At 37.8% G+C, this 19,153-nt stretch overlaps 1 protein-coding gene across 3 annotated transcripts; it reads right to left on the bottom strand.

Moving 5' to 3' along the window:
- Positions 1 to 2,575: 2,575 nt before the first annotated feature.
- On the bottom strand, positions 2,576 to 17,601 carry slc35f3a (solute carrier family 35 member F3a). Of its 3 annotated transcripts, none has more exons than XM_083555973.1 (8): positions 14,782 to 14,865; positions 13,975 to 14,189; positions 7,682 to 8,027; positions 7,302 to 7,521; positions 4,699 to 4,824; positions 4,394 to 4,586; positions 4,146 to 4,235; positions 2,576 to 3,469 (listed from the first exon to the last, which is right to left on the bottom strand). In XM_083555973.1, the coding sequence occupies exons 1-8, from the start codon at positions 14,784 to 14,786 to the stop codon at positions 3,231 to 3,233; spliced, it is 1,434 nt and encodes a 477-aa protein (XP_083412099.1). In that variant the 5' UTR covers positions 14,787 to 14,865; the 3' UTR covers positions 2,576 to 3,230. The 3 variants fall into 3 exon arrangements, with proteins under 3 accessions (XP_083412099.1, XP_083412097.1, XP_083412098.1); XM_083555971.1 differs by lacking the exon at positions 14,782 to 14,865 and adding an exon at positions 17,418 to 17,601 and having other exon boundaries at positions 3,097 to 3,469; XM_083555972.1 differs by lacking the exon at positions 14,782 to 14,865 and adding an exon at positions 14,523 to 14,645 and having other exon boundaries at positions 3,097 to 3,469.
- Positions 17,602 to 19,153: the final 1,552 nt, after the last annotated feature.

Below are 19,153 nucleotides of genomic sequence, written 5' to 3'. Positions count from 1 at the left end.
TGGTCCTATGGACAGATACTTCAATCTCCGCTGTGGAGCTTTGCAGCTCCTTCAGGGTTATCTTTGGTCTCCTTGTTGCCTCTCTAAATAATGCCCTTCTTGCCTGGTCCATGAGTTTTGGTGGGCAGCCCTCTCTTGCCAGGTTTGTTGTGGTGCCATATTCTTTTCATTTTTTAATAATGGCTTTAATGGTGCTCCGTGGGATGTTCAAAGTTTTGGATATTTTTTTATAACCCAAACCCGATTCTGTACTTCTCCACAACTTTGTCCCTGACCTGTTTGGCAAGCTCCTTGGTCTTCATGGTGCCGCTTGCTTGGTGGTGTGGTGCCCCTTGCTTAGTGGTGTTGCAGACTCTGGGGCCTTTCAGAACAGGTGTATATATATATATATATATATATATATATATATATATATATATATATATATATATATATATATATATATATATATATATATATACTGAGATCATGTGACACTTAGATTGCACACACACAGGTGGACTTTCATTCATCCATCCATTTTCTCCCGCTTATCCATAATTCGGGTCGCTGGGGGCAGCAGTCTAAGCAGGCCCCCGCCTGCTGCCCAATCCTCACAGCACCGTCCCTTACGGTCCCTCCTGCAGGTGGTGAGCCCACGGGAAGCGGGTGGACTTTATTTAAGTAATTACGTGACTTCTGAAGGGAATTGGTTGCACCAGATCTTGTTTAGAGGCTTAATAGCAAAGGGGGTGAATACATATGCACGCACCACTTTTCCGTTATTTATTTTTTAGAATTTTTTGAAACAAGTTATTTTTTCATTTCACATCACCAATTTGGACTATTTTGTGTATGTCCATTACATAAATTTTAATTCCAAGTTGTAAGGCAACAAAATAGGAAAAACGCCAAGGGGGGTCAATACTTTTGCAGGGCACTGTACTTTCTCGGCACCCTGTCATACACTTTCTCTAAATCCAGGAACACACAATGCAACTCCTCCTGACCTTCTCTATAATTCTCTATCAACATTCTCAAAGCATATATTGCATCCGTAGTGCTCTTCCTCTGCATGAAACCATACTGTTGCTCACAAATAGTCACCTCTTCCCTCAGCCTGGCTTCCACTACTCTTTCCCATAACTTCATGGTGTGACTGATCAACTTTATTTCCCTGTAGTTACTAAAGGTCTACACATTTCCCTTATTCTTAAAAAATGGTACCTGCACACTCATTCACTCCTTGTTCTCCTGCCTACTTTTTTCTCATTACTATGTTGATCACAATTCTGTTTTGCCAACCTCTTTCCCCTTATGCTCTCCTTTACTTTCTCATTCCACCACCACATCTCTTTGTCTTCCTTTCGATTTCCAGATGTCACAACAAATACCTTTCTAGCTGTCTCCCTTATCACTTCTGCAGTAGTTGCCCAATCATCCCACACCTCTTCAACACCACAGAGCCCCTGTCTGACCTCTTCCCTGAATCTCACACTACAGTTTTCCTCCTTCAGTTTCCACAATCTTATTCTTCTTTCAGTCCTCACTCTCCTCCTCTTCTTCTTCACCTCCAAAGCCATCCTACAGACCACCATTCGATGCTGTCTAGTTACACTGTCCCATGCCAACCCCTTACAGTCTACAATCTCCTTCAGGTTGCATCTCCTACATAGAACATAGTCCACCTGTGTGCACCTTCCTCCAATCTTATACGTCACCCTGTACTCCTCCATTTTCTTAAAATAAGTATTCACCACTGCCATTTCCATCCTTTTAGCAAAATCTACCACCATCTGCCCTTCCACATTCCTCTCCCTAAGACCATACCCACCCATCACCTCTTCATCACCTCTGTTCCCTTCACCTACATGCTAATTAAATTCTGCCCCAATCACTTATCTTTCTTTTCTAGGTACACCTTCTACCACTTAATCTAACTCACTGTAGAATTGTACTTTCTGCCCCACCTTGCTCCTCCCACTTGTGGAGCATAGACACTGATGACATTTATCATCATCACTTCAACTTCCAGCTTCACGTTCATCACCCTATCAGAAACTCTCTTAATCTCCACTACATTCTTACTGTACTCTTCCTTTAGGATCACCCCTACACCATTTCTCTTTTCATCCACACCATGATAGAACAGTTTATACCTTCCTTAATTCCTTATTTCCTTTCTACTTGGTCTCCTGAACACAAAACATATCTACCTTTCTCCGCTCCATCATATCAGCTACCTCTTTCCCTTTACCAGTCATAGTACCAACATTTAAAGTGCCAACCCCAAACCTCCACTCTCCTCCACTTCTCCTCTCCTTCTTCGTTGGTAACTCGGGCCTCGACTGATCCGGTAATTTGGCACATGTTTTATGCTGGATGCCCTTCCTAATGCAACCCTCCCCATTTATCCAGGCTTGGGACCGGCATTAGGAGTGCACTGGCTTGTACAACCCTAATGGCTGGGTTCATCAAGCCATTCAGTAAGCCCTTGTATATTATATATACTTACTATAAATGTTAGAAGCACAGTTCCATACTCTTATTGTTTAGTGTTTTATTTGTTCTTTATCTGTTTTTCAGCGTGTCAAACAATAAACAGCTGTCATGCCTTACAAAGGTTTACAGTGAGCCACAATTCCACAGGAATATAATAAATACACATTGCCATTGTTATTAAAATACATAATCTGAATTATTGTTTTGATGCTGAGTGTCCATGGGTATTATGTTTCTTAAGATTAGATAAAAGGCATAAATACCACTATATACCTAGATAACCAATTTGCATATATTTTGTATGAGAGCATTAGTGTGAAGGCTGTGGCAATGCACTGAAATTGAAGATAAGTACTCTATACAGTTTATGCATAAATGCTTTCAGTCCATATATTGTCATTATATGGTATAATATTGTATTAGAACATTCTATATGAGTTAAGACTGAATGATATATTTGTTAAGTTCACAATAAAAAACAAATTCAGCATAAATAATTTTCATCTAGAACTCTGAATTATGCAGGATGCCACATTTGCAGTCTTGTGCTTTGATGCAATAAATAAAAGATGAAGTCAGTGCTCATCTTATTTCTTATGTTCTGACAGTCTCTAGATATCATCAGAAGTACTGCATAGTCCACTAAATCTTCAGTCCTACATAGATTTATCTTGCTATGTAGGTGTTGTTATTTCAGACACATGGAGGTGATTGCAAAGCTCCTTTAGTGACATGAAGCAAACACCATCTTAAGGAGTTTTAGGGTTGCAGTTTCCTATCTTGCTAGAGTGAACATTTTGTATTTCAATGTGTGTGTCTCTGCTTCCCTCTTGTGGCTTCTTCCTGTTATAAAACATAGTGTGAAGCTGCAGCAGATACTGATCCCAGTCCTCCGGCAGAAGCAGCAACAGGAAGCCCAGGCAGATGGTGGACATGGCAATGATACGCACACTGTTGAACTGGATCTCGCACATGTAGCAGTCTATTACTGATAAAAATAAGAAAGAAGTGCAGAAATGTCATGGGTCATTTAGATTCACTTTACATTAAGTGCATCTAGCATACAGTATTTGCAGTTAAACATACAGTATACAAGCAATTATAATGTAACTACTAAGGTTTGTTTAAATAAACAAGTGCACCTTGACAGCGCTAACATGACATTTAGAAGTTTGTTTGCAAAACTGACTGATTACTGACTGACATACCACTGTAACAGGACCTAGTAAAGTTGTTCATGTGCCTTTTAAGCAGAATTATCAGCAACCACAAATCATCTATTATATAAAATTGTAACATCTTTTCACAAGCCTTGATTAAAAAACTGTAACATATGAACGATTTATAAGCAACATTTCCTTACAAATTAAGGATATTAAACAATGATGTGACAATGTTATTTCAAAGATGTTCAGTTTGTCCAACTGAAGGAATTATATTAGACTTATGCAAATACAGATGCAGATGTAGATAGCGGCATTTCACTGCACCCCTAATGTAAAGTTCTTAGTAGTTACATTACAGTCGCATGTAACAAAACAGGTACTATGTGCAATGAATTGCAAAAGCACTGCCATATTTGACAAGCAAGTCTTTTCAAATATGGGGAAACATTTATTGAGTCATAAAGACATCCACGTCACACAGGTATGAGGGCAACTCACCAGCATTAACAGGTACACTGAGGACAATGCTCAAAGAAATCAATGTAGGAAGCGTTATCAAAACACCAAAATTTACCAGGAAATTGAACACTAGGGCACAAAACAAGAAAAACAAGACAAAACATTCAATTTACAGAAGTACACATGTATAAAACAAGTATATGCACAATAATAATGGGTGACATCACAGGTCATGTGTGTGTGTACATTCACATTCCAAAATGTAGGGGTAGCCATGATAAATTTACCCAACAGTAGAGCAGCTGTATAGCACAGACTTTGCCAAGGTATTTCCGTGGGCAAGCCAAAATCCTCAGCTCCAGTGAGGATGAGGATGAGAGGTACAATGCTGACAAAGACCATGTTGGCTCCTCCAAGGACAGTCATGTACAATGCAGCCTCACCTAGCTTGGCACTACCCAAAACCAGCTTAAACAATACCTGCAGAGAGAGAAGAGCAAGCTAATAAATCATTCGGTAGCCAGTCTCAGCATAAAACAGTGCAGCATTTTAGTGCTTAATATGAAGCATAAAGCTCTGTATATAGTGTTACCTTGTATATGGCTGCTGTTGTTGCAGATCCGACCACCAGGGAAATGCCAATCACAGAGTGACTGTGGAACCCATCAGCGTACGTTATCATTACTATGCCTGCAATAGCTAAAATAGCTGCAACAATCTACATGCAAAGAAGAAACAGTGATGGATTTTTTTTTTTTTATTTGAAGGCAGAATCTTATATATCTACAAAGTGACCACATCACATAAGCGCATAGTAAAAAAAAAGGATATAATATTTATCTTTAAACGTTATCATTAAACATTATGAACATTATTTCTAAATGTATATTATATTTTATTTACTTTAGAGTCTGTTCGTATAAAAATATAAAATTCTACAAAATCTCTGTATATCTTTGGCACCACAGGGGTTATAATCCTTTCAATCCCCTTACCATGCAGGAGGACATGTAGACCAAAATGAGATCTCTACCTACAATTAGGGGGGTTGGGAGTTTCGTCAGGGGTGGGGTGGTGGGGGGGATGTTTGCTCACATTGTATTCTTATTCTTTAGTTCCAATAGAAGTGCTGAAGGTAAAGTTTGGTTAATCTTGTCATAGACTATATGAGACCGAAAACGATGTACAAAAATCAATCTTTAAAAAAAGTTGGTATACAGATATTTCTGAAAGCAATTATTTATTTGTTTTTGCTGAAAGCTGTTATTTGTGTGCCACTAAAAATGTGTGTGTGTGTGTGTGTGTGTGTGTGTGTGTGTGTATATATATATATATATATATATATATATATATATATATATATATATATATATATATATATATATATACAGTGAGGAAAATAAGTATTTGAACACGCTGCTATTTTGAAAGTTCTCCTACTTAGAAATCATGGAGGGGTCTGAAATTGTCATCGTAGGTGCATGTCCACTGTGAGAGACATAATCTAAAAAAAAATATCCAAAAATCACAATGTATGATTTTTAAACTATTTATTTGTATGATACAGCTGCAAATAAGTATTTGAACACCTGTCTATCAGCTAGAATTCTGACCCTCAAAGACCTGTTAGTCTGCCTTTAAAATGTCCACCTCCACTACATTTATTATCATAAATTAGATGCACCTGTTTGAGGTCATTAGCTGCATAAAGACACCTGTCCACCCCATACAATCAGTAAGAATCCAACTACTAACATGGCCAAGACCAAAGAGCTGTCCAAAGACACTAGAGACAAAATTGTACACCTCCACAAGGCTGGAAAGGGCTACGGGGAAATTGCCAAGCAGCTTGGTGAAAAAAGGTCCACTGTTGGAGCAATCATTAGAAAATGGAAGAAGCTAAACATGACTGTCAGTCTCCCTCGGACTGGGGCTCCATGCAAGATCTTACTTCCTGGGGTCTAAATGATCCTAAGGAAGGTGAGAAATCAGCCCAGAACTACATGGGTGGAGCTGGTCAATGACCTGAAAAGAGCTGGGACCACCGTTTCCAAGGTTACTGTTGGTAATACACTAAGACGCCATGGTTTGAAATCATGCATGGCACAGAAGGTTCCCCTGCTTAAACCAGCACATGTCCAGGCACGTCTTAAGTTTGCCAATGACTATTTGGATGATCCAGAGGAGTCATGGGAGAAAGTCATGTGGTCAGATGAGACCAAAATAGAACTTTTGGGTCATAATTTCACTAAACGTGTTCGGAGGAAGAAGAATGATGAGTACCATCCCAAGAACACCATCCCTACTGTGAAGTATGGGGGTGGTAGCATCCTGCTTTGGGGGTGTTTTTCTGCACATGGGACAGGGCGACTGCACTGTATTAAGGAGAGGATAACCGGGGCCATGTATTGCGAGATTTTGGGGAACAACCTCCTTCCCTCAGTTAGAGCATTGAAGATAGGTCGAGGCTGGGTCTTCCAACATGACAATGACCCGAAGCACACAGCCAGGATAACCAAGTAATGGCTCTGTAAGAAGCATATCAAGGTTCTGGCGTGGCCTATCCAGTCTCCAGACCTAAACCCAATAGAGAATCTTTGGAGGGAGCTCAAACTCTGTGTTTCTCAGCGACAGGCCAGAAACCTGACTGATCTAGAGAAGATCTGTGTGGAGGAGTGGGCCAAAATCCCTCCTGCAGTGTGTGCAAACCTGGTGAAAAACTACAGGAAACGTTTGACCTCTGTAATTGCAAACAAAGTCTACTGTACAAAATATTAACATTGACTTTCTCAGGTGTTCAAATACTTATTTGCAGCTGTATCATACAAATAAATAGTTAAAAAATCATACATTGTGGATTTTTTTTTTTAGATTATGTCTCTCACAGTGGACATGCACCTACGATGACAATTTTAGACCCCTCCATGATTTCTAAGTGGGAGAACTTGCAAAATAGCAGGGTGTTCAAATAATTATTTTCCTCACTGTATATATATATATAAAGGAACATCTAAATGACAGTAGATTTGAATGTATATAAATAGATTTGAAAAAATTCACAATGAACTAATGAATTTATGCCACTGTTATAAGCAACAGATATTCTGTATAGGTGTTTGGTGTTGTTTTAAGCGCTCTGATTCCTTTTTTTTTACTTGATAGAAAATCCAAATGTCCTCACAGTGTCAATCTCACCCTGACACCCAGGAAGCGATCACGCAGCACAATCCAAGAAATGAGAAAGACAAATGCACGGCTACAGCAGAAGAGAGCTGAGGCATCAGTTGCAGGGATCCTGCGTAGGCCCTGCAGGTACAAGTAACTGGTGAGTGTCCACAGCACTCCAAATGGTGCCACTACTGACAGCAGTGTTTTCACTGAGAGTCCATCATCACCCAAGAACTGACAGCACTCCCTGTGTTTATGCACAGACACAAAACTCTGATCATTACTCAGCATGAACTTATGTAACATCATTGCACAGTAAACACAAGTCAGTTTTGTTGCCAGGAAAATACTTTTGCATAAGTGGAGACATAATCATCAGCTTTCCTAAGAATATCAGCCTCTCTCACCTGAATCGCTGCCGAAGGCTCTGCCTGTCCTTGCTCCAGCATACGTGGCCCAGGTAGTGTACAGGAAAAAGGAAACAGTTCCAGGAGGTAGAGAACCAGGTGAGAGTAAAGGGAACATTGACTTGTCTGAGTGTAAGTTTGGCCAGCTGAGTGGATCCCGTCCAAGATGAACAGACACAGAGAACCACAGTGACACCCCAGAGTGCCTGCCTCAGGTGGGCTACAGTCCAGCACAGACAGCACTGTACTGTCTGCTTGCTATTTTCCCTCTCCACATTGATCACATTAGTTCCAATATGGCCATCAACCTTCACTTCCACTCTCTCTTTTTTCGGGTTCTCCACAACTGCGGATAGAAGACACAGTAATATGACTTTAGGGTTTAGTCACAGTTGGAAAGTCTATAGATGGACTGTTCTTTTCAAACTGTAGTAAGCTAATAGACAAGGAAGTATCCCATGAGAAGATATGCTGAAGAATTTATAAATATTGATATATGATATATGATATGTTTTATTAAGTCAAGTGGGTTTTTATTGCCATTCTTTTACATAGCTTGGATACATTGGAGCAAAATGTAATTACTTTAGGACCATGGAGCAACATCACAATGCTGCATCATAGCTTATATCAGCTTAGATTTATACCTTTATATTTGTGGCTTACAATTAGGGTAGACAGAATCATAGTTGCAGCAGCAGTCTGCACTGGTAGGTGCATTTCGACACTTATGTTCTTATTATGCTTTAATAACATCATTACTCACAGAATTAATGTGTTTGACCAATGTATTAAGAAATTTTGTGTTGTATTGTAACCAATCCTTACCAGCTCTATACACCTGTATGGAGATGTACCTATCTATCTATCATGCATAACAAATGTTAATCAAATTCCGCATCGGTACTTATTATACCAGAGTGTCATAGAGCTGTCATTGCAACAGTCAATAACCTGAAGGTCTGAGAGGCAGTCAGCCAAAGAGCTGAGACACTCATCATTCTATCCCAGAGACTCTGCACTAAGATGCGCCCTGGGCTACTGTTCTGGCCAGGAAATAGCAAAAGCAATCACGATCAAGCATTCTGAATTACACAATGTTCAGTACACAGTAAAAAGTATTGCTAAAATGTTCTTTCAATAATTCAGAATCAATTTTAAAACCAAATAGCATTTAATAAATCACATCATAATATATTTTTCTATTGTTACCACAACAATCTCATTTTGTATATAAGAAATACATTACAGTAGCCTCATTTAAAACTTATCATCATCACTTTTGTTTGCTCTTTATTTGTTTACCTTGCAATCATACCATAATTATAAATATTTAGCCCACTAAGAATTTGAGTTTACTAGTGACTAGCTAATTACAGCTCGTAGAAGAAATGTCTGCTGGTTGGTTTACAAACCTGTTAACTGAAATGTTTGCACCCATCATTTATCACTTTTTTTATTCAAATTTATATATATATATATATATATATATATATATATATATATATATATATATATATATATATATATATATATATATATAGTAGCTACTATTCTACTTGACACATAGACATCTAATTGAACAGGGTTAATTTGAATGTTATTTATGAAAAAACAAACAGGCTCATGATAATTTGAACCTAACATTAGTACTATGTCGATGAAAACATGTGTCCAAAATATCCAGAATATTACTGGTCATATCTGAGTAATGAGCCATACACTAATTTGACTAATGACTAATTTGATTATGTAAATAAATTAATTTGTCATTAGGGAGCTCATGAAATTTATTCTACAGTTAAAGGGTTCCCTGTCTCCAAAATTTTGAGAAACTCACATCTCAAAGTATCCTTAAACTACTTGTATAATTGAAAAGAAAAAAAAAAAAATACTTAGAGATTTTACAACGCATTACCATTTTCTGCAGTTCACTGAGCTCTCCATTTGCTAATCCTGCATATATTGTATGAATGAAAATTAAATAAATGAAATAAAAACTTACATTTTATAGCACAAATAGACCCACAAATAATCCCACATATTTCAGGTACTGACTTAGAATTTGTTTGCTAGTTTCATCTGCTACTCTGCTTGATCACCACCCTCCATATTTCACCTTGCAAATCAAAAAGCACAGAGTCACTGTCACTGTCTCAAGATCAATGACTCTGGATTAGTTTACTGTATACCAAAACTACATTTATATTAAATCTTACAGAGTTTGTTCTTTAGGCCTGATTACAGTATATGGTAGCCGCAGAATCCACCCATCAGCAGCTTTAGACTTGCAGATGTAAATTGTTTAGTATTTCAGAGTAATTACTGAATAATTAATTGTAATTGTAGAAAGATATGCTTGAACATGAATATAGTCTAAAAATGTACAGTTTATATAGAAAACTGAGAGCAAGACCGCATCAACAAGCTGCTCTACAGAGTTTAGGGTAGAGATAAAAGTTGTATACTGCTTTTCATTACTACACTACACTGCAGAGGGAATGCTGCATGAGAGTGCATACAAATCAGCCTGGGCATACTACACTTTTCAAGGCAAAGAATCAGATCCCAATTCAGAAAATCTTCCTTTACCACTGATGACATCAAAAATAGCCTCAGTTATTTTTTCTTTTTACAGTAAACTCTTTACAGTAAACTCTCAGGAGAGGTAAACTCAAACATGAATCTACAAAACAGTGTTATTAGAGGTAGCTAGAAATTAGTATTACTAGTATTACTGATTACTTAATGTTCTTCAGCAAACTATACACTTCAACAATGATGGCAGGTTGTGCTATTAAAGGGGAGAGTTATATCGCAATAGTCTGACAAGAAAACAAGCAATGCATTATTTCTAATGTGTCACTGGTGTACTAAAAAAAATACATTAATCAAAAATTATGTGGTCTAAGCGAAACAGTTATCCTCTTAATGGCAAACAATACATTTACATACTCCAAAATCATCCTCCAAAACTTTGTTAAGAACAAGTGATCTGAATGTCGAAAATAAAAACACGTTTTTTTTTTCTTCTTTGAAAGGCAGTGGTGTTTGCACTACCCCAGCACTTTATGTCATCTCTAGTTCCAAAGTGCACATGAAGTATTGTTCAAATTATAACATTTACCATCTATCCCAATTTTGGTTTAACCCAAATGACAAAAAGTCACTGTCCAAGTAATGACAGACAGTCATGCTTTTGTATGATAGAGGAGTGAGGAGAAACAAACTGTTGTTTGTCATATGCAAAAGTTGTTAATTTCTGATTCTGTACAAAGTGAAAAGAATTAATCCTTTTGTTTCTCTATAAATATATAGCAAGTTGTTAAATATGCCTGTATGTAACAGATACATGTACATTTACACATAGCCGTGTGCATATGATACACAATATTATTCAGCTTTTATTTATTAGTAAGGTAAATATTTTGTGTCACATAGATGACCACTAAATTGTTGTAAAAATGTTTTACAGCCCCAACATGCTTTGTGTGTATAACTAGGTGAATATGTTCATTATTTAAGTAAGAAATACCTATATGGGTATAAAACATTTGTTACAGATGCACCAATATAACACTGAGTAAAGGTATCTGGGACAATGCTGGCCTAAAACACTTAATCAGATTCACCTGGGATTTGGCATACTTTCTAGTCCAAACTTGAAACATGAACATCAAACCTTATGCTGGTTGTTATCTGTAATGTTTTGCCTAAAGTCAGTTTCAGAATTATTGGTGCTGATTGTAAGGTGATAAAAAATTTCTTTGTGGTTAAACTTCATATCTTAATCTTGCACTAAAATCTGAGACAAAACAAACCTTCTTATTTAATCCTAAAAACTAATCTTCATTAATCTTCTTTTAAAACAACAAGTGTAATTAAATTCTTATTAGACATTTTTTAAATAATGAAATGTCACTGCAGTTGACAACACAACAAATTCTTATGAACAAGCTGTGTTCTCTTTGTATTTGATGTTTTGTTCTGAGCGTTTAAGAATTCATAAGCAGCTATTGGTAACTTCCTGTTTCACTGGGATATAAATGTGAGCTGATGCAGAAGCCAAATTCCCCTAAACACAGGTGGCTAAGACAGACCTTAAACAATGGGGTGGCCAGGTTAGAACCAATGACTTGGATAGCATCCTTCAATCGAAAAAGGAACTCACTCCAGTGGTGGGCCCTCAAGGCCAAAAAGATCTTCTCTGCTAGCCTACACCCTATGAGAATCACTGACTTATGTTTTAATATATTTTTGTCCCAATAGACTATTCTCTTCATTTCATGGCCTCTCTCATTGCGCTACTGCAAGGAGTGTCTGCATACATTGGAATATTTCAGCGAGTGTAGGAAGCAGTTTGGGACGAGCCTGGAGAGGTGGAGGTACATGCTGGAGAGAAGGGGAATGAAAGTCAGTAGTAGTAAGACAGAGTACATGTGTGTGAATGAGAGGGAGTACAGTGGAGTGGTGCGGTTGTAGGGAGAAGAGGTGGAGATGGTAGATGAGTTTAGGTACCTGGGGTCAACAGTGCAAAGTAATGGAGAGTGTGTTAGAGAAGTGAAGAAAAGAATGCAGGCAGGGTGGAGAAGAGTAACAGGAGTGATTTGTGATAGAAGGGTATCTGCAAGAGTGGAAGGGATAGTTTGTAAGACTCTAGTGAGACCTGCTATGTTGTATGGTTTAGATACAGTGGCATTGTCAAAAAGACAGGAGGTGGAGCTGGAGGTAGCAGAGTTGAATATGCTGAGATTTTTATTGGGAGTGAGGAGGATGGACAACATTAGAAACGAGTTTATTAAAAGGGACCGCGTATGTAGGATGTTTTGGGGACAAGGTGAGGGAGGTGAGATTTAGATGGTATGGTCATGTTCAGAGGAAGGGCATGGGGTATATTAGTAGAAAAATGCTGAAGATGGAGCTGCGAGGCAGGAGAAAAAAAGGAACAAACAGGAGGTTTATGTCTGTGGTGAGGAAAGATATGCAGGTAGGTGGTTTGAAAGAGGTAGATGTAGAGAACAGGGTATTATGGAGACGGATGATCCTCTGTAATGACCCCTAATGGGGACAGCCAAAAGAAGAAGAAGAAGGAGGCATGTTGCTAGGGCCAAAGGTATCTGCCATAAGAAATCGCCACTGCTGGCTCTTGTACAGGAGAGTACAGGAGAATGAAGCTGTGGCTTTAACCAATCAGATTTTGAGTTGGAATTACTGGGCCTATCTAGAAGGCATTCAATAATGTTGGCATTTTAACATACTCTGATTGGATGGTCAGAGAGCGCACTATTCTGAGCCAGCGAACCGCATCTGTAAAAATTGATTTGGTTGCAGGTATATGTACAAGGACATTAAATAGACAACCTTTTCAAGAAAAGCTGAACAATTGTTAATCTTTTTCATGAACCATTTATACTTTTGCATTTTCTTAACTGTAGAATTTGCACAAAAACACAATTTGCCTTCATTTCAAATACCTAAAAAAAAAAACATAATGCATGGAAAAATGAACAAAAATGCATTGAAAATTAGGTCATTTTATGAGGTCAATATTGATGCTTCCGCTTTATTGATGTATGTGGGTGGTGTAGATGTGGCTGAGGTGAAAGCAGCTGAATTGTGTAAATTGGGTTTCTTGCTTAATTTCCATTCATTCTCACTGCATGAGATACTACCTGTCTGTGATGCAGCGCTCCGTTATGCTGTGTTTTTGTAAAATATTGATGCTTTCTATTGTCGTGGCATCATAATGATTGTAATGATTGTATGATTGTATATAGGCAGGACACCACTGAAGGACATAAAGACTTAAAACGCATGGCCCACCACTGCGCTCTAATATAAAGGGGACAAAAACTCATTTAGTTCACTAAATTAGTACACTTTTGAGTGCAGCATGCTTTGTAATGACAAAGTATGCTCAGAGAAGCTGCAAAATAGAGCTATAATTAAGATCTTAAAACTCTCAAACATTTGAATTAAAAGCCCTAAATGACTAAATGCGCAACACAAAAAGATATACATATAATAAAGGACAAATGGTCCCTTTAAGTGTGTAATTATCTAAAAATTCTAGAAAATTCTGGGAAATGAAAAAGAATGTATGGTGAAGGTGTTATGGTTATGGTGGGGAAAAAAAGATGGAGTGCAAAGTGGTGTTAGAAATTGGGAAACACTTCGTCAGATGCGCTTGGGGGTATTTTAGTATGTAAGTGCCTGTGATCCCTGGGATCGCCTGTAATATAATGTTATCATTATGATTGAAATGATGTAATGCTGTCTTTGCGCTGTGTCACCTGGTTTAGAGAAGCTCCATGGCTGGTAGCCGTAGTAGCCCGTGATCCTGAGGATGCGCTCCTCGATGGACGCGTTTTTTATGTCCTCCACCGAGCGGGAAGACTTGAAGTCCTCCTTTATATCTTCTTCGACTGCCAGGGATTTTAACTGTCGAAGTTGGGGGCTGATGTCTGACAGACGGCGTGGGCTCGCAGCCGGTGATTTCCACATTCCACTGAGCAAAACAAAGGGGACTGCAGTTTAGTACTAATGCATGCAGCAAACCCAGAAAACCTGGCTGGAGATCAGCACCGTGTACACGGGACAACAACACGGTTAACCCTCAGCAGAAAAGCTACTAAATTCCACATCAACACGATATCACACACAAAAAAATATTGTTTTTTTTTTTTTATCGATTTTTGTACAAATAAAGCAAAAACCCTCTAACCTCCACCTCTTACAACTTATTTCCAAATCTTGATCACACTGAAAATCAATTAAAATCTCATTCGACTCAGCTCCAGAACAAAAAATAATAATTAATGAGCACCACAAAATAACTCACTCGGATAACTTTTCCATCCGATTCCCCTATGTGCATATTTGAGAGAATTAAGAGGAGCCTGATTGGTAGAGCCAAAATCGGTGCAGGACCGCGTTCATGCGGCGAAATGTCACACAGTCACTCTCTCTCTCTCTCTCTCTCTCTCTCTCTCTCTCTTTCTCTCTCTCTCTCTCTCTCTCACACACACACACACACACACACACGCTGCGTAGACAGGCGCGACACACACCGTGCCCAGACATGAAAAGAAAGTATTTACCCCATAGTGCCGCTGCGTCTCCAGGTATATAATACTGTATGAGGAATACAGCAAGCTGAACACAGAGCAGAGCCAAGCGACACATAAAACATCTACACCCTGCAGAAAGACCCCCCCTATTGGGAGTAGAGAGAAATCACACTAAAGCCCTGAACTGAGTACTGATTTGCTCTATAGCTGCAACTCCCACAAAAGCGAAAGCTGTCAGCTTTATACAATATTTACTATAAACAAATATAGAATATGATGATATAATATGTAAGATTGTTGTTTATAGAAAACATGAGTGATTATTTAGAGTATCTCACAAAAGTGAGTACACATCTCACATTTCAGCAACCATTTTAGTGTATCTTCTCAAGCGACAATACTAAAGAAATGAAACTTGTATATATTTTAGTCAATGTGCAGCTTGTATAGCAGTACAGATTTACTATCCTCTAAAAATAAATCAACATGCCGACATTATTGTCAAATTAGCTGGCAACAAAATTGAGTACACCCTAAGTGAACTTGTCAAAACTGTGTCCAAGGTGTCAATATTAACACCATTGTTATCTAGCACTGCCTTAATCCTCCTGGGCATGGAATTCACCAGAGCTGCACAGGTTATTGCATGGGTTCTTCAGAAGTGTTCAATAGGGTTCAGGTCTGGAGACATACTGGGCCACATTATCTTCTTTAGCTTCAGCTTCCACAGCAAGGCAGTTGTCATCATGGGGGTCATTATTATCTTGGAAAACTGCCGTTCAGCCCAGTTTCTAAAAGGAGAGCATGTTTTGCTTCAAAATGTCACAGTAAATGTTAATTAACAGCAGCTCCCCAATATCAGCAGCACTCATGCAGCCCCACACCATGATGCTGCCACCACCATGCTTGACTTTAGGCAAGATACAAATTTCTTGGTACTCCTCAGCAGGGCATCGCCACACATACTGGAAACCATCTGAATCAAACAAGTTTATCCTAGTTTCATCAGACCACAGTACATGGTTCTAGTAATTCATGCTCTTGGGCATTTTGTCTGTTTGCTGGTTTTCTTGTGAGTCAGCTTTAGAAGAGGCTTCTTTCTGGGATGATGGTCATGCAAACTGACTTGTTGCAGTGTGTGGCGTATGGCCTGAGCACTGACAAGTGGACCTTTACCTTTTGCAACCTCTAAAGCAATGCTGGTCACAGTACTGTAACTTAGTTTTAGGGTGTTACTGATCTTCTTATAGCCTAGGCCATCTTTGCAGAGATCAACAATTCTAATTTTCAAATACTTTCTTTGCAATGAGGTGCCATGTAAAACATCAGTGGTCAGTATGAGAGAATTGTACTCGAAGCACCAAATTGTACCCACTCTTACACAAGATACACAAATTTGTATGGTCCTGTCAAGCAGACAAAACATGAATATGATGAATAGGACATGTGGCTTTGCATGGTTACACAACATACAGTTGTTATCACTAATGGTGTAATCATCTTTGTTGCTAGCTATCTTGACATTAACGGTTGTATTTTGAGTGATTTTCAGAGAACAGAAAATCTATATTGCTATACAAGTTGCACATCGACAACTTCTACAATATAATGTACAATACAATGTATTGTCCCTTGAAAAGATATAATAAAATGGTTGCTAAAATGTGAGATGTGTACTCAAACAGAACCAAAACATTTTGTTCTCAGCAAAAATGACAAAAAATACAAAAATGTCATAGCACCAAACAACTGCTGAATATTGTATTTTATTTCTAGCTTTTCTGAAGCTAGAAAAAGACATCCAAAAAATTTTACAAATTGAAGAATCATTCACACATTTGTAATTTCCATTCAGCAAAGAAACAGATTTTATTGCTTTCACATTTTCATTGACATATTTATTTTCTAGTTTGTTTGCATGTATTGTATTATTTAAAGTGTTTTTGCTGGACAAGTGAGCTGCAGTGAATGCAGCAGCCAGACAGCAGAAACGAGGCCTATGGGAGGCCTATGAGTGCAGTAGGCGAAAGCGACCAGGAGAGGCAAGTCAGGGGTAAAAATCAATAAGACACACTAGGGTCTCTTCGTCTTACATCCTGTCTTACGTCCTGTCTAAGCTTCAATAATCTTTAAATAGATTGCTCAGGATAGTGTGGGAGCCAGGTACAGAGTTGCAGAGTTATCACATCAATCATCCCAAGTCATGCTTTACCTTTTTATTAATCTCATCTGTTTAATGCATATTTTACTAGTACTGTAAATCACTATACTATGATGTCTTGTATTGTTAGTTATGTTTAGAATATTTTTAAATAAAACAATTTAAAATTATACGGTCAAATAAAATGACTGGGTTACAGGGTTACGCCTGAAAAACATTTTGGGTATGTTTATACAGAAACATTCTAACCAAATCAGATCAATGTGCAATTTTTAAATACAATATAATTTAATCCTCTACTCTTATAAGGTTTTAGAAGCAAAGCATTCATTACTGAGGAGTGTTAAAACTCCAAAACAATCATTAAATGTAAAAAGTTATCAAACATTTTAATAAAGTAACAAGAAAAAATGTTTCTTCTATCAAATGCATTTAAAGTTTATTTTACATTCTGTACCACTTAAATAACATATTGATTTAGATATTCAAACGTAATTCACTTTACCTGTGTGTCTGTGGCTGCAGCTGTGTGGAAGTTGAAGGAGTTTGATCACCTCCCTGCATTGCGCCGAAACATCATGTGTGGGATCTTCACCCAGTGTGGCAGCATCACTGCCCTGAGGCAGGTTTTGAAAGATGGCTAGTGGTGCAGGTGGGTGTGTGTTTGGAATAGGGGAGGGGTGAGCTGTACAGAAGGGACTGATCAAGATGAACTTCCTCACCTCCTGGAAGCTACAGTGGAGACCTGTGCTTAGTCAGGCAAAAGGCTCTGACAGTGCTCACTCCTTCAGATGAACGATGCCTCAGGGAAAACATTTGTATTCACTCTGACACTTTCAACTCCATTAATACTAAATTTACAGCATGATATTTAAATGACTGACTGGCTTACTGACACAAAAGTATTTTGTAAAACATTTACAGTTTTGTTTATATATGCTGACTTAATGTTTTTAAAGATTATCAGTTTTAACCACCATGAAAAACACTATATCAAATATAATCACTCATATATGTGATCATAGTATCTACTGTGGATTATAACTCTGTATTTCCCTCTGTTACAAACAGCTAATTGAATGTTTTTTCTTTAGTACTTTTTTTGTTCCATGTCAAATAAAAAATTCATTAATAAAAAATTGTCAAAAAAATTGAATCTTATTATTATGTTATTGCTGCATTCTTTGCTATTTACCTAGCAAAAACACCAATGAACTTAATAGGATGCTTCATAATGCTAATTTATGCAGATACAACATTGTTCATCCCTAAACAATGCAGAATGCAAAAAATTCTTTTGATACTCATCACTTCAAAAATGATGACAACTGCAGGATTTTTTGTGTAATCTGTTAACCCTGATGCACTTTCAGCAGGAATATTAAAATAGCACATGTATTCACTTCTTGCAGCAGGGTACACCTTCCTGCTTATACACCTCAGCAGGCATAATGATACACTGTCAACAAACAGTACAGCTGCCGTTGGTCACAAGGCCAGTGATCCAGCAGTTCACCCAAACATGGACACATGACCTCGCAATAAACTCTACATGGTTTTGTTTGTACATGTCTGACATCTGGCTGATGGGTATTATGTTTATATGACTAACAAATATCTAGAGACGCAAGTTCTGCCCTTAGGTGATCTCGTTTTTACAGCTGAGTATATATAATGAACTCTATAATAAAGATTTATCAATCAACTGTCCATTTATTACAGTTTAACATTTGAGCACAATTTATTCACAGATCTTAAGACTTACAAATACTAATTCCAACATACAAATTGATCATATGAATTTTAATAGCAGTGACTTTTCAATACCCTGTTGTAAAGCATACATTGTATTCAGGAACTGTAACATATCAGCTATCAATTTATATGACAAATATTACACAGATTGCAAAAATATTTATATATTATCCCAGTCATGGGAATTGTAGCTTCAAGATACAGTTTTCACCAACACAATTTCCCGGAGTCTGTAAACCTGAAGCACCTTCATTAAACTCCTAATACAATGCAAAACAGTACTCTCATGTGTACAACTACAGTATGTACTACTGCAACAGCAACACATACAGCATGAGAATCCATTCTATTTCAGTTAACACAAATTGTATATGAATTCAGAATAAGCAGCATGCTTTCACCTACATACCTGATTTGTCTGCTTTACAGTTGTGCCTATAATTTACAGACGCACCTATATTGTATGAAGTCACTAGTCTGCATTTG

Source organism: Silurus aristotelis (genome assembly GCF_946808225.1).
Source record: "Silurus aristotelis genome assembly, chromosome: 12".
NCBI classification, from domain to species: Eukaryota; Metazoa; Chordata; class Actinopteri; order Siluriformes; family Siluridae; genus Silurus; species Silurus aristotelis.
Note: the sequence above shows the minus strand (reverse complement) of the source record. Positions and strands in the feature narration are given on the sequence as shown.